The sequence below is a fragment of the Spermophilus citellus genome (assembly GCF_964194105.1).
Source record: "Spermophilus citellus genome assembly, chromosome: 10".
Classification (NCBI taxonomy): Eukaryota; Metazoa; Chordata; class Mammalia; order Rodentia; family Sciuridae; genus Spermophilus; species Spermophilus citellus.
This window is the reverse complement of record NC_138197.1, coordinates 73,923,146-73,938,489: the sequence shown is the minus strand read 5'-3', so window position 1 is coordinate 73,938,489 and position 15,344 is coordinate 73,923,146. Positions and strand designations below refer to the sequence as shown.

Genomic DNA, 15,344 nt, shown 5'->3' with positions numbered 1-15,344 from the left:
AGGATTGAGGAATCTCCCTGTGGGCACCTTGGGATTGCTGCTGAGACACCCTGCTCCCAGAGTTCCCCTGGAAGGGGGAGAACAAGCTATGGGCCCTGGAGAGGGAGGGGGTGCACCGTCATGGGTCCAGCTTTGGACCTGACTGACTAGAGGGCCACCTCAAGGGACAAAAGGACCTTGTAGCTGAAGAAAGAATCTCAAGCTCCTAGAACAAAAGATGGCAGGTGAAGAAGGGGCCAAGAGATCCCCCCACCAGAGAATGGTCCCCAAAGAGTACAGAGTTCTGAGGACCAGACCGGGTGGTGGAGAAGAAGGTTGAGCACCAACTGGCAAACCCCCAGTCACCTGATCCACGGCTGTCTGTCTGCTCCGCACCCCTCCCACCCCCCATACCACCATCACCACGGCCACCTCGGCCACCTTGCACTACTGCACACTCTGGTACAGCACCTGTGAGAGGAGGAGAAGGGTTGGGTGGGGCTGAGGGCAGAGAGAACAAGACAGATAAGGGAGGCCAGTCGTTAGCCTTTTCCCACTGCAGGCTGCCACCAAAGCGGGGACCCCTGCAGGCCGGAGAAGGGGAGTGGGATGGATTTGCATCATACATGAGCCCAGTTGTCCTAATGTCTGAACTGAGACTACGCCTGACCTGAGGCTCAGGGAGGAGGCTTCCCTAGGTTTTCACCCAAGAGCAAGGAAAAAATTACCCTTGCCCCCCACCCAGAACTGTACAAAGGATGGCGGGAAACAAGACCATGAAAACAGAATGCGCCTCGCGTCCTGTGATCAAGAGTGACTTTTTAATTATGACAAGTTCTGATGGTGCATCACAAGGACACAAGAGTTTCCCTTCCAAGCCCCTCAGCCTTCTTTTCTGCCATCTAGAACTCCCTGGTCTCATCTCTCCCCTCTTCACCCCTAGTGGCCTCCCCTTCAAGATCTCCTGAGACCCAGCCCAACCCTAACCAGGGCCCTCAGCTCTTCCTCCACTTCTTAGGGACAAGCGAGAGCTCCAGTGCCACTGACCTCCTGTGCCAGTCCCAGCACAGACCCTGAGCATCCCAGGGTCCTCCCTCTCCCTACCCTGTCGGGTATTTGCACCATCCATCCTGGGTGAATAGTGTCTCAGGAAAATGCATGTCCACCCCGAACTTCAGAAGACAAAATGAGGTCTTTGCTGATGTATTTAGTTAAGAATCTCAAGAAGAATTATCCTGGATTATGAGTGGGCCCTAAATCTAATGATGTGTCCCTATAAGAGGAGAGGACACAGAGCCTGACAGAGGAGAGACGCCATGAGAAGACAGATGTGAAGCCCGGTGTGGTGGCACCTGTAATCCCAGCAGCTGGGGAGGCTGAGGCAGGAGGATCCTGAGTTCAGGCCAGCCTCAATTTAGCAAGGCCCTAAGCAACTCAGCGAGACCCTGTCTCTAAATAAAATATTTAAAAAAGGGCTGGGGATGTGGTTCAGTAGTTAAGCACCCTTGGGTTCAATCCCTGGTACCAAAAAAAAAAAAAAAAAAGGATAAAAGTAAAAACTGAAGTCCTGCTGGGATGAGTCAAGGAATGCCTGGGGTTATTAGAGCTGAAGAGGCAAAGAAGGGTCCCTCCCAGAGCCTATGGCTGCTGGCACCTTGATTCTGGACCTCCCACCCCAGAACTGTGAGAGGATAACCCCCTGTTGTTTTAAACCACCCAGTTTTGTGGCACTTTGTCACAGTCCTAGGAAGTCATCTCGCCAAGGCTCACCTGGCAAGAGGAGCGTAAGGCTGGGGCCAGGCCCTGCGCCCTCCGGAGGCAGCCTGGGAGGAGTGCTGGGCTGTAACTTTCAAATGACCCCCCTCCCACCACACTCCCCTTCTGAGCAGCCCCAGAACACCTGGCATCTGCTCCCCAGCCACCTACAACAACATGCCCAGCCCAGGGGGCCCTTCCCTCCCCTCATTCCTACCACCTACCACCTCCCCATGTCCTGTCTTGTGGCAGGGGAATTTTCCATCCTCCCACCCCCAAGTCAAAGTCATTAGATTTAATCATTAACAGGGCGGGTGTTAATTAGCAGGACTGGGTGATCGTCCACAGTCCACGTCCATGCTGATGAGGTCACAGCTGGACATCAAGAACAGCTGATCCGACAAAGGTGAGGAAGAACAGGACCGGGCTGAGAGGTGGAAGAGGTGTTCTCCTTCCAGACACCACCCTCCCCTCCCTCCGGAGTACTAACTACATTGAAACCCCCTCCTTCGTTCCTGTTTCTGCAGGAGCCAGAGGAGAAAGCACCAGCAAATGCTTAATAGGTGCCAGACACTTCGGGACATGACCTCATCCCATCTCTCAGCATTTATGATAGGGATGCCTGCTGTTTAAGCCAGTTCTAAGGCTGAGGAAATTGAGGCTCAGAGAGGGTAAGCAAATTGTCTAAGGTCACAGAGCTACTAAATGGCAGAGTTGGGACATGAACCCAGGCAGACCACCACAATGAAGGGAACTGAGCGTGGAGGAGGAGGAACAGTGGATCTAAGCAGCCAGAGGTCATGTTGACCTCCTTCCTCCTTCCTGCTTCCCCTTAGTCCATAACATCTTGTGCTTCCACTTTTGTAATACTCATGGCTGAAAATTACTTGGCAACCCCACTAGCCCCCTGACTCTGACTAGGCTGAACACTGTTGCTGGATAGAAATAGTATCTATTTTGTGTTCCACTGTATTCACAGTATCCCTAGCACTTAGCATAATGACTGGCATATATGAATACCTGATCAGTATTTGTTAGGGAAAAAAATTGAACCTGTTACAGAGTTGGGAAGGGAAGGGGCTAGCTAGAGGGACTGGGTCTTCCAGAGTCTTGATCATATGATTAAAATGTATGTCAAGAGGCCCTCTAGGGGGGGCTGGGGTTGTGGCTCAGTGGCACAGTGCTTGCCTTGCAGGTGTGAGGCCCTGAGTTTGATCCTCAGCACCACATAAAAATAAAAAATAAAGATATTTTTTAAAAAGAGGTTCTCTGGGGGCTGGGGTTGTGGCTCAGGGGTGGAGCGCTTGCCTAGCTAGCACATGTGAGGCGTTGGGTTCCATCCTCAGCACGACATAAAAATAAATAAATAAGATAAAGATATTGTGTCCATCTACCACTAAAAAAAATAAAAATAAAAATTTTAAAAAGAGATCACCTGGCCCATGCCCTGCTCCAGGTCTAGCCATTGCCCCGCCAGAGCCACCAAATCTGTGTCACTGGGAAAAGTGCTGGCCCGGCCCTGGTCCTTGGGAGAACTGCTGCTTGTCTGTAGCTCTAGGGGGTGGCGTAGGCTGAGGTCTCTTCCACCTCTACCAGTGGTATCTGTGGTGGTGAAGAGACAAAGCCCTGTGGAAATGAGCAGCCCGTCTGAATCAGCAGCTCTGGCCCCGTTCCCAAGAGCGCCAGCTGCAGGGGTGGTGAGCTCCCACGCCCAGCAGAGCTGGAGCCGTGGGCTTCTACACGGGCCAATGGGGCCTTCCACAGTCAGAGGGCACCGGGCCTTCTAACCCATCCCGGGAGAGGCCACACATCCACCTCTGGTGCACCTGGAGCCCACAAGAAGCTCTGGAAACTTCTCCTGTGAGGCCCTGTAGGGTACAGGGCACCCACACTTCTTCCAGGCCAGGCCTGCCCCCCACCTGGCCTCCTTCCTTCTTCCCAAGACTTGGCCCTTAAAGACCCTCGGTCATCTTCAAAAGAGGAAAGCCACCCTAAAGGACAGAGATGCATTCCCCAGTGAGGCTTTTCAGAGCATATGCCACAAGCTCTGAGATGACTCCAAGAGTTTCCAGAAATGTTGGAGAAACAGCAGCACCCTGGTACGAGCATATGGCTTCCCCAGGGGGGGGACCACTTGGATGGGGTCATTGCTCCTTTGGGGGTTTCAAAGCAGGCTGGAGTCTCACCTCCTCCGCAGAACAGTGTGTGAACACAGGCCTGCGCACCTGTGTTCAGCACGCCGGAGTCTGCCTGGCCACACCGGCCTCCGGGGGTTCTAACGCTGGTTTTGAAGCTTCCTGGCTAAGGGACCATTACATCCCTAACTCAGGGCAGACATAAAAATACAAAGAAATCTGCAGGACACCTGGTCCCCTCCTTTTGTAGATGAGGAAACTGAGCCCAGCGAGAGGAGGGAGGTGTTGGGGGATCCCAGAGGCACCCAAGGACCTGGTAGCAGAGGCCGATGTTGAACCTGGCCTCCCAAATCCCTGCCCAGGTGGCCCATCTCAGCAAGGCCCCACGCTCCCACTCGGCCCTCAAAAAGTAAAATAAAGATACGAATAACGCCTGCCCACCCTCCCGGCTGGTTGTGAGAATTGGAGAACTCAGGCGTGGGGAGGTTAGCAGGGTGAGGAGGGGTAGATGAGCAGAAGCAAAAAACCCAGAGCAACCCAAAGTGGCCCCATTAGCCCAGAGCTGGGGCACGAGGGCAGGGAGAGTGGGAGCCGTTAAGTGACTGCATCAGCCAGTCGCATCCCTGTAACCTTAAATATTCATGGCCCCAGAGTGCGCCATAGAACAGCTGCTGCTCTGCAGCCACCAGGCTGTGGCTGCATCGGGGACTTGCACACTCAGACACGCAAAGGCTGGCCTCGAACTCTTACTCACGCTAAGATGGGTTCCAAGTGCAGTGACAGGCCCTCTGCCACTCCCAGCCCGTGTGAGCAGCTCCCGCTTGCCGACACCCACACACCCAGCAGGCACGCTCAGTTACTCACCCGGCTCTGGGCATGAGTAAAGGTCAAAGCGACACACACACCTTCACAGACAGACACACTCCGCCACCACGCCACCCACAGATGCTGCTCCCCCCCCCCCGCCCCATCTCCCCCTCCCAGGACCTCTCTCCCACTCTCTACCCTCTCCTCCTCTGCTCCACCCCCCACCAGCTGCTCCCAAAGCCCCTCTTCCCAGGAAACCCCTCGCCGGCCATCTCTCCAACGCCTGAGCTCTCAGGGCCCCTCTCCCAACCTGTGGCTTTCAGGACAAGGGGCTCTGAGGGTCTGGGCTTGACAAGGGAACTAAGATGAGTTGAGACTTTGGGAGGCCTCTCCATGACCAACCAAAGTTCGAGGGAAGGAAGGGATCATGGAAGAGAGTGGGCACACTGGGTGACCTGGTGCTGTAGGCTGCGGGGTGTCTTCTGGAAAGCCTGGGACGGTGACATCCTGCCAGGAGAGAACCAGAGGGCAGAACCTGCAGCTATCAGTGAGCGTGGACCTTCCAGGGGCCAGGTAGCCACCTCACATGATCTGTCCCTGCTCCATGAGGCAGACACCATTCTGCCATTTTTTTTTTTTTTTTTACTAAAGAGATCCAGGCTCAGTGAGAGGATCCTGAGTCCACAAAGATAGGTGTGTGGGGATCCTGGCTTCGGGTCCTGCTCTGTATGTGGCAGGAGGGGATGTGACGGCCCTTGGGTGGGCAGACCGCCACCCTCTGCTTCCCAAGCCCTCCTCCATGTCCTTGGGGGGGTGCACAGACAGGGGACCTGGAGGACTGGGAAGCCCAACCAGCTGCTTGGGGGCAGACCCAGCTACCTTGACAGAGCAAAGGGACCCTGCAGGTGCCCACCAGGTAGAGGGAGGCACTTCTCTACCTATCAACAGCAGAAAGGGGTCACTTAACATGCAAGTGCTGGCCACAGCCTTCAGGGCCCACTGGGTCCCCACACCCCCAGCCTGGCAGTGAGAAAACTGAGCCGGGCCTGTGTAAAGAGATCTGGCCAAGGGAGGAGGCAGGAGAGGTTATTTTGGGAGGTAAGAGGGGAAGGGGCCCTGTGAAATCCCCACCAGGAGAGGAGGCCACTGAGAGCTGAAGCTGACCCCTTGGAGGACCCGTGATGGTCCAGCCAGCCCCAGGAGAACCAGCTGTAAATCTGTAAAGAACTTGCCAGTTGCTTGGCTTAAGTTTAAAAAGAAACAGATCTCCTGGAAAGCACTCCCTCTCCCTCCTCCTCCCCCCAATTCTCCCACTTCATTCTCCCTCCCTCCCCAAACCCCAGCACCTCCCCTCCAGCTGTCCAATGATCCCCAGTCCCTAGCACAGGGCACATCAGCTCCTATGAATATACTGTCTCCCTCACTGGCTAGTATTGATTGGCATCTTGGTCCTACACCAAACCAGTAAGTTCTTCACATAGTCTAACTTCCATGCCTTCAGTTACAGCAGATCATTTTCATTATTCTGCCAATAATAATGAAACTGGAAACCAACCCGGCCTGTAAACAAGCCACCCCACCAAAGGAGTCTTCCTTTCCATCCCTCAGCATTCTCCCTTTGCAAGCCTTTCACCCATTTAAGATCCCCATAATTCAGCAAGCCGAAAGTGAAATCTATTTCACAAGCATTAGCGGCTCCCCACCCCCATTACTCCTTCTGCCGAGCCCCAGATGGTCCTCTCTCCCCAAGCCCTCCACCCACTCCCTTTGGCACTTGAAGAGAGGCTCCCTCTGAAGACCTTCTGGGGCCTTCCGCTCCTTCTCCCTGTTGCTGAGTGAGCACAGGACAGGGGTCTAGAACCCTCCCCCACTTCCCCTCCAAGTGTTCACCTCCACTCGAGGGTTTTCCTCTCAGAGGAAAGTTCCTCTCCAAGTCTAACCTTAATTCCTCCTGCTGCAAGCCTAAATTCCCTTTCCATCTTTTCTCCATGGGATCATTCCCTTTGGATTAGAAATGAAATCTTCCTCTCGAGTTTGCAGCCTTCCCTCCCCGCCGCGCCCCTCCACTTTCCCAGACCCTCAAACCTGCCCCAGCTTGAAAAAGTTCTTGGTAACGGCTCCCTACACCCACTGCCTGCTCTGAACTCCGAAGATACCTGGGTATCCGCCCCGGCTGTCTGTCGCCCAGGTGGCTGTCTGTCGCCCAGGACAGTGACCGGGCCACGGAGTGGCTCGCTCGCCCGGAGGCGGTGACCCCCGCAGCCGCTGGCGCAGCCACGACGGGGTTAAGGCTCCGGGCTGGGGGAGGGGAGGGGGCCGGGAGGGGCGGGTGCGGAGCCAATCGGCGGCCACCGAGTCCCCGGGGCGGCGAGCGGGGAGCGCTGAGCCGGGAGCCGGAGCCGAGCGCGCCGGGCTGGGGCCGGGGCCGGAGCGCAGCAGAGAGGGAGCTGCCCGCCCCAGCCCGAGTCCCGCCGCCGTCCCCCCTCCCGCGGCGCGGGCCAGCGGCCGCCGCCCCAGCCATGGAGCAGGACCACAGCCCCCGGAAGATCCAGTTCACGGTCCCGCTGCTGGAGCCGCACCTGGACCCCGAGGCGGCGGAGCAGGTGCGGAGCAGGGCGGGGCTGCAGGGGACTCGCGGCCAAGGACAGGGACCCCGTGCCCTGGGGGGACCCGGGGCCCCGCCTCGCCCTCGCCGGCCGTGCGCCCTTAGGAGGGTGAACGCGCTCAGTTTGGGGGTCTCCTGCCCCCTCCCCCACCGTCGGAGCCACGTCGCCCATCAGGGCTTCTCTGAGCAGGAGCAAAGGACGAGTGCGTCCAGGCGCTGTCTGTCCCCCAGAGTGTGGCTCCGTTCCTCCCCAGCCCTGGGGGAGGGGGCCTGCCCGAGGACTCGACCCCTCCCCCCTTCGGCAAGCTCGCGTCCCCCACCCAGGCAGCCCCCTCCGGAGTTCCTGAGCTGGGTGGCGGCGCCCAGGGTGCCCACAGCAACGGGGAGGGAGGGCAGGGCGGGGGTCGGTAATGGAGGGATCCTGGTACTGTGGGAGTTGGGGAAGGAGGAGCCGCTCTCCCTGCCTCCTCCTAACTGGAGCTCCGGGAGTGCTAACGGGAAGGGGCTGAGGTCACCCAGAGGGCCGGGGGCTTAGGGGACAGGGCTGGGAGGTCCGCAGACTTGAGGCTCCCTTCTGCGAGGTTTGACACGTGGGTCCTGATTCCCAACTCCTGCCCTTGGCAGCGGGCGCCAGTGTAGAAGGAGTGACACTGTGGGCCAAAGGTGGTGCCGCCTAGGGACCGGGGTCCAAGCTCAGCCATCCGCGAGGCACTGTGCGGGCCTTGGCTCAAGGGTGGGAGTCCAGGGCCCTGGCCCAGCCTCCTGGCCTGGGCTATTTTTAGCTCACGCAGCCAGGCAGAGGCGGCAGTGTGTGAGTGGTGTCTCGGGGGAGAGCGGGCGGGTGTGTGTGGAGAGGGCTACTACCTGCCGTGGGTGGCCAAATATTTGCGTATTTGCCCATGGCTCCATCTCCTTTTGTGATCTCGGTGCATTCACACAGACCTCCCCATTCCTAAGACTATCCAGTTCCCACAAGGTCAATGCTCTGCCCCAGCCAGCTGCCAGGTTCTGGCTAGGCCCCCTACTGAAAAACTTGGGGACCCCTTGGGACCCGCAGGAGAGAATAGTTTTGTTGCTGCCCCAGCTGTTTGGTAGAATAAGGTCCAGATGTGAAGGGAAAGGCGGGTACCTCTCTATAACTAGCTTCCCAAAGGTGGGGTGCAGTAGGTGCCCTCCTCCCTGGCCAGGGTGAGCCCCTCTGCAGACCTCTAAAGTGTGACTGCAGGAGGGACTGTGGTGAGACCTTACAGACTGAGGATGTGGGGAATGAGGAACCACTAGCATGGGGAGCATTCCCCTGTGGTCAGGAAATAGGCTTTTCTGCCCAGAGACAGGGGACTACTAAGATACCTCCTCCTAATCCAGGAAAGAGTCCCAGGAGTGTGGGCAGGTGGGGGGGGGGGCAGTCCACACAGCACCACCTCCCACTAGACAGACAGGCCGGACACCTGCTCCTGTTTGGTGTTGGAGGAGGCAGGTGTAGTAGTGGGGGGGGGGGGGGGCAGGCCCACTGGTTTGGGGACTTAGGGGGCAAGGGAGGAACACCAGGCAGTCCAAAGAAGCCAGAGGGGAAAGAAGAGCTGAGACTTAAGTCTCCTTTTCTCTAATCTTCAGAACTCTGTGTTTCCCCAGCCCTGAAATTCGACCTGCAGACCCGGCTCAGCCCCTCCTATGTTACCAAGTGTGGAGGCAAAAAGATCCAGAAGGGGCAGGAGAGCCTAATCCAGACCCACAGGGAGGGTGAAAGGAGTTGGGAGTTCTGAGTTAAGGAGGATGAAGTACCTGGAGGAGGGGGTGGAAAAGTGCCCCAAACGACCAGAACTTTGGCATGATGGGTTTGAAAATAAATAAGGGGAAGTCACACATACTGTTGGTAGCTAGGATTTGAGATGGGTACCAAAAAACAAAAGTGGCCATCTACTCGTTTCCTAATAGTTCAGGTGCCTGGGAGGTGCCTTCAGAAGTCTGCCTTTCCTCCCTCCTGCCGTTCAAAGTTCTCAAAGATATCAAAGTTCTCAAGGGCTCTGAGTGCCTCAAAATCTTGTCCAAGGCAAGGAAATAGGTTAAGTAAAGGGACCCATCCAAGATCACAAAGCCCTGCTGCCCTTTCAAAGACCATTTTTTTACTTGAAGTCACCTTGAGCTCCCTGTCTGTTCCACCACTCCCCAACCCCAGGACAGGAAAGAAACTGAGGAGTCCTCTCCTAGTAAAGGTATGGTCTCCACCCAGCTCGTCCATGAAGCACCTGTCAGACATGAATGTCAGGCAGCCTGTCTTCCACCCACCGTACCAGAAACAGCCAGAGACAACTCACAGTTAATGTTTGTGCATGTGTATACACACACACACACACACACACACACACACACACACACAGGACTCAGGCTGCCAGGGACCTTGAAATGTCACTAAAAACAGATGCTACTATGTTCTTGTGGAATGATGCCTTTCCCCCACAGACCGTCATTCTGTGCTGCTACCTTTTCTTTGGGGAGAGTCCCCTTCTCAGGCTAAACAGCCCCTCTTGCTGTAGCTGGTACCCACTTTCTAGACACAGAGAAGGGCACTGGTCTACCACCCCAGCCTTCACTGCCAGAGGTAATGATACTGAATAATGGACACACAAAGATAGGGGCTTGGTCATTCATCCTCACCCTGCTCCTCTGAGCCCTGAGTAATTTTAGCCCTTTCCCCAATCCCATTAGCCTTTTCTGCCCTCTGCTACCCCATTGTTTCACTCTCTTCCAACCCTCTAAAGCATCCCAAGAAGGAGAAAAACTACACATCCCAGGAGTCCTCGGACTGACTTCAACAACAATCAACTTTATTGACAGCAGGACAAAAGTACAGCAGCGGGTGGTGTGTTTGGGGGTTGAGGGGAACTCAGAGACTCAACAGTCAATCAGCTTTATATGTTTATATCTTAGAATGGGACCTTGAACCCGGGACAAGATTTTTTAGCTAACCTCTAGGCCTTGACAAGGGTCCTATATAGGATTCCACGGCCAGGGGACCTGTACATTCACACCATCCCTCCTGGAACTAATCTCCCCGACTGCGCTGGCTTGAGGCATGTTCCCTGCAGGTGCTGGCCCCCAAACCGTTAATCTGCTTGAGGGATAGGATGGGAGGCTGAGGGAAAGCCCTGTGCCCTCTCAGGTTATTTCTGACCATTGATCCAGGACGGTCGGAAGGACAGCAGGCCAAGATCGATGCTTTAGAGAGATAAAGCTGCTGAGCTGGGGCAGGACCAGGGGGAGAGAGACAGACAGAACAGGGGGTTGGGGGTCTTGTAGGGAGCAGAGGTAGTCTTTTGGGTTTTCAGGAGTAGTTCTCCCCAGAGAAGGGGGATTGGTCCAAGGATGTCTGCCCTACAATAGTGGGTCAGTATAACATGGCACTTTTTGAGGTAGGTTAAGTGAACTGGCCTGCACTATGTTTCTCAATGGCTTTGAATGAGGCTTAATACTTCCATGTGCATTTGACCTCTTCCTTCTCTCCCACCTTCCCCCAGATTCGGAGGCGCCGCCCCACCCCAGCCACCCTTGTGCTGACCAGTGACCAGTCATCCCCAGGTAAACCAAGGATGGGTCACTGAAGGAACTAGGGGCCACTGCAGACAGCAGGGTTCTGGTGAGAGCAGATAGGTGCTAGGCAGAAGGCAGATGTGAGGAGTCAGGGATCTCCTTGTCCTAAGGAAGAGAAGTGGTAGCTGGACAAGCAGAATATCCTTTTCTGGAGCAGTGCAAGGAAGGAGAGGAGGACCACCTGGTTCCCAAGCCCCTCAGGAATTGGGATGGTCAACTGAGTGCTGGTTGCTGCGGCAACAGTTTTCCAGGTTTCTCCAGCAACTGAGATGTGCTGCCCCCACCCCCAGAGGCAGTGACAGCTGTGAGGGGGAGGACCCGCCTCCATCAGCTATCTTCATGGCCCCCAGAGGGGAAGGGGAAGGTTAGAAACAGTCAGGGAGCAGCTGGGATTCTGGCCACCAGTGTCCCCATCAAGGTCTGGGGAGAGAACAAGGTCTCAAAGAATGTCAAGGGAGCCTGACAAAGGACTGAAGAAATGGTGGCCAGGCTAATGAGCCAGCCTAGAATTCATGATGCTGGGGTCTCCACTTTCCCTCCACCCGTCAAAATGATTGCACTATCCTGGAGCCTACACAGAACAAAGTCACTGTTCTCTACAGATGTGCCTTCCCATGCAGGGCTCAATTCAGGCCTTGGGGTGGGGGAACAGTTGGAAGAAAGAGACATGGATACTTCAGAGGGAGAGACAAAGCAAGAAGACCACAAATTCTGCCTTCAGGAACCTCAAGGGCTGGGCAAGGATGTAGACACAGATGGGCCACAGGGTCAAGGATAGGACTAGATGCACAGGACAGAGCCAGCCAGAAGGACAGAAGGGGAGCTAGAGGGAGCAGACCAGCTTCCGGGGGGCAGATCAGGAAGGGGGTGATTTCAGAGTCCTTTCCCCTTAGATGTCAGATCTTCAGGTCCCCTGGATTTCCTGTCCATATCACCTTTTCCTTCCCCTTGTTCCTCTCAGAGGTAGATGAAGACCGGATCCCCAACCCACTTCTCAAGGTAAGCTGGCCCTGCTTACTAAGCCCAGCCCAAAGAACCTACCGAGGCATTAGGGGATTCTTCATCCAAACCCTAATACTCTAGATCTTGCTTGGGAGGTAGCTCAGTGGTGGAGTGCTTGCCTGGCATGTGCAAGACCCTGAATTCAGTCCCCAGCCCTGACAACAACAACAACAAAAAACACACTACAGAATCTTTGACTCTCTCTTCCCTGCAGTCCCCCAAAAGTGCCCAAGTGGACCCGAACCCATGCCCCTGCACACACATGCACACGCGCATACACACACACACACACACACACACACACACACACAGTGTCTTACTCACCTTGGTAGAAACAGCTGGGAAGCAGGAAATTTCTTCCCCCACCCTTTCTGAAGCCCATACCTAGCCGATCTGCAGTCTAAAGCACGGCAAGGCAGAGGGGGAGGGTGGGAAGCGCTGACCCCCATCTGTGCTCTGTGTCCTTCATAGTCCACTTTGTCAATGTCTCCACGACAACGAAAGAAGACAACAAGGACCACACCCACAATGAAAGGTTCGGCAGACCCTTCCATCTCTCTTTGCCCCTCTATGCCTGAAACCCGGGAGCAGACTCAATGACCCTTTGGAAGGAGCGCTTGAGAGGTCACTGAATCTACTTTAATTAGATTGGAGCTATTGCTGGGTGTCCTGGGCCTAGACCCTTGCTCTGCCACCATCTAGCAGGTGACCTTAGAGAAACTACTTAACCTACCCAGCTCTGAATGCCACCTCAGTATGGCAGATGAATAATATATGTGAACTCATCAGCATAGTGCACAGCACAAAGAAGGTACTTAAATTATTTCCTGAATCCAAATTGAGTCTTTTCTCCTGCCCCAGGGGAGACCAGACAGCCCAGCAAGCTAGGAGTATCTGTCTGGTATCCTTAAAGACTCTTCCCCTGCGCCTCCCTTCCCTTTGGAAGAAGGGCTTTCTGTGTTCTAGCTTGTATTTCTCCCTGTTGCCCAACTAATGTCCCTCCTTGTTCAGATCTCAGGGATTGGGAAAGTCCAACACCCAGCAGTGTGTCGCCAGTCCGTGAGTGGGGCTGTTGGATCGGGGGCCACAGGGGAGTTTCTGGGCAGTATGTCTAATGCTGCCTCCCTTCCTGTGTGCCCCCAGAGCTCCAGACGATGGTTGAACATCACCTGGGGCAACAGAAGCAAGGAGACGAGCCTGAGGGAGCCGCTGAGAGCTCAGGGACCCAGGAGACCCGCCCACCTGGGATCACAGACACAGGAGCAGAGCCACGCCTGGGCACCTCTGGGACAGCACAAAGTACTTGCGCAGGCCAGGGAGGGCCCCAGGCCTCCTGTCCCCCAGCCCTGCAGGAGGCACACCTTATCCACTGGGGGAAGGGAAAGAGTTGGTGCCTGGGAGGGCTCTCACCTAGCCGAAATGGACCCGAGGGCCATGGATGTCTGTCCACACATTGCGCATATTTGAATCCTCACCTTTCCTTACCGTAGGACTGAGCCCTTCCACCTTGGACCCCAGAGGTCCCTGCTGTGGCTGGACGGGAGAACCCACACAATGGGAACACCACTCACAGGCTAGAATCCTGGCTCTGCCACTTGCCACTTTACAGCTAAGAGGCTTTGAGCAACTCAACCTCAGTCCGTAAAATGATAATGTGATAATGACAGTGCCTATTTCATTGGGTTGTTTGTGAATATTGAAATGAGTCCGATTCTTAGCTTAGCACCTGACACATACAAAGCCTGCAGTAAATGGCATCTGGTGGCAGTGGTGTTAATCCATGTCCACAGTGCCTTATCCCACATGAATTCCCAGAATTCAGAAGTTTTCCAATTTTGTGAAAGTGATACAATATGTGTGTGTGTGTGTGTGTGTGTGTATACTGTATGTTATATAATACTCTATAACCAAACATCAATATCCTATAATCCAAAGCATAGTCTTACTAATTGGGATATATAAAGACTAAAAATAGCCTCATATCAGTTCAGGTCAGCTTTAGCTACATCTTAAGCTTTTATCCCAACTTTTTTTGGGGGGGGATGGGGGGGTAACTGGGATTCAACTAAGGGGCACTTTACCACTAAGCTATATCCCCAGCCCTTTATTTATTTATTTATTTTTTTTTTTTGAGACAGGTTCTTACTAAGTTGCTGGCGCCTCCCTAAATTGCTGCCTCAGCTTTGCCAGTTGCTGGGGATCACAGACAAGCACCACCGGGTTCACTGGTTTTTTTGTTTTGCCTTTTATTTTAATCTACTCTCAGAAGTTGAAAAAACAAACTCTAAAAAAATGTTTTTAACAGTTGGGGTACAGAGCAGGGTTCCATGGTGCACGCCTGTAATCCCAGCAATTTGGGAAGCTGAGACAGGCAAGTTCAAAGCTGGCCTCAGCAACTTAGCAAGACCTTGTCTAAAAATAAATAGATAGATAGTGAGCCTATAGCAGCAATTGTGATTAGAGAAACCTGTTTTGGTCTTTCCAGTTTGTTCCCAGCTTGGTCTTGAGCCCCTTTCAGGGATCACTAGGCCAGAGGATACAGTGAGCAGAAGCAGTCCCTTCTCTCCAAGGCCTTCATAAATGCTACCTCACCTCCCACCTCCCATTTTCCCTCTTTAGAGCCTGCAGAACCCATCCCTAAAACTCAGGAGCTTTGCAGTGAGAAACCCAGCACCCATATACCACCATTGGATTCCCAGGGAGCCAACTCGGTAAGAGCCCAGGACTGGGCCACCAGGCCTACAGGAGAACAGGCTATGTACATAAGGGCAAGAGGCTAATATCTGGAATCAGAGAAGGGGGAAGCAAAGGACCAGCTTCTGTCGCCAAAAAGTTAGCCTTTAGGGCAAAGGAGTTGCATCTCCTCTGACAGACAAATGAAGAGAAATGGGATTGAGCTGAAACAGGAGGGATTAAGGTTAGACTTTGTGTCGGACTTTTGGCTCCTGGAACAGGTAATAAAAGTGGATCACAGATTTTTTTTCATCAAGGGCATTTGGAATCCAAATGGAGACTGTCACCTGCCCACACTGAGTGGACAGTGGCCCTACCTGAAGGTAGAGGCATTGCCGAGACAACTTTTTGGCAAGGGACAGAGACTTGTGACTCCAGAGCTAGCTTCCTGAGAAGTGGATGGTTGGGTGGGCCAGAGGGGACAAGATGACCCTCTGGCCCCTCAGTCACCTTCCCTTTCTGCCCCTTTCCCCACAACAGGTCTGAGAGGAGGAGGCATCCTGGACCCACAACTGCAGTTTGACAATGCATGGACACTGGATCTGTTTCTTATTTCTTCACTTTTGGGGAAAATCTCTTGTTTTTAAAAAGTGATAAATTTGGTGTTAGGTCCTTGGCACTTTCCTTCTTTCCAGGCTTGGAGAATCCTTCTCCCTCCCCTCCTGTCTGCCCTCCTACATCCCCCACCACTTCACCAGCTGCCTCTGGGTGAAGGAAACACGGAAACTGGTCAGAAGCAT

General features: G+C 54.4%; 1 protein-coding gene and 1 long non-coding RNA gene across 3 annotated transcripts in view; one reads left to right on the top strand and one right to left on the bottom strand.

Moving 5' to 3' along the window:
* LOC308657452 overlaps nucleotides 1-6,945 on the bottom strand; it is a 92,967-nt gene extending 86,022 nt beyond the window's left edge. For both annotated transcript variants that reach the window (XR_014023927.1, XR_014023928.1), the window contains exon 1: nucleotides 6,833-6,945. This is a non-coding gene — a long non-coding RNA (uncharacterized lncRNA). The remainder of the gene's footprint in view (nucleotides 1-6,832) is intronic.
* A 97-nt stretch (nucleotides 6,946-7,042) lies between these two features.
* On the top strand, nucleotides 7,043-15,216 carry PPP1R1A (protein phosphatase 1 regulatory inhibitor subunit 1A). The gene is made up of 7 exons (XM_081309147.1): nucleotides 7,043-7,279; nucleotides 10,797-10,857; nucleotides 11,831-11,868; nucleotides 12,343-12,406; nucleotides 13,015-13,170; nucleotides 14,491-14,582; nucleotides 15,085-15,216. The coding sequence occupies exons 1-7, from the start codon at nucleotides 7,196-7,198 to the stop codon at nucleotides 15,088-15,090; spliced, it is 501 nt and encodes a 166-aa protein (XP_081165273.1). The 5' UTR covers nucleotides 7,043-7,195; the 3' UTR covers nucleotides 15,091-15,216.
* The last annotated feature ends 128 nt before the right edge of the window (nucleotides 15,217-15,344 follow it).

Bases quoted from the DNA above. Each gene is read 5' to 3' on its own strand.
- PPP1R1A (XM_081309147.1), top strand. From the start codon at position 7,196: ATGGAGCAGGACCACAGCCCCCGGAAGATCCAGTTCACGGTCCCGCTG. The intron at 10,858-11,830 runs GTAAACCAAGGA...TGTTCCTCTCAG, and splicing joins CAGTGACCAGTCATCCCCAG to AGGTAGATGAAGACCGGATC. The intron at 12,407-13,014 runs GTTCGGCAGACC...GTGTGCCCCCAG, and splicing joins GACCACACCCACAATGAAAG to AGCTCCAGACGATGGTTGAA.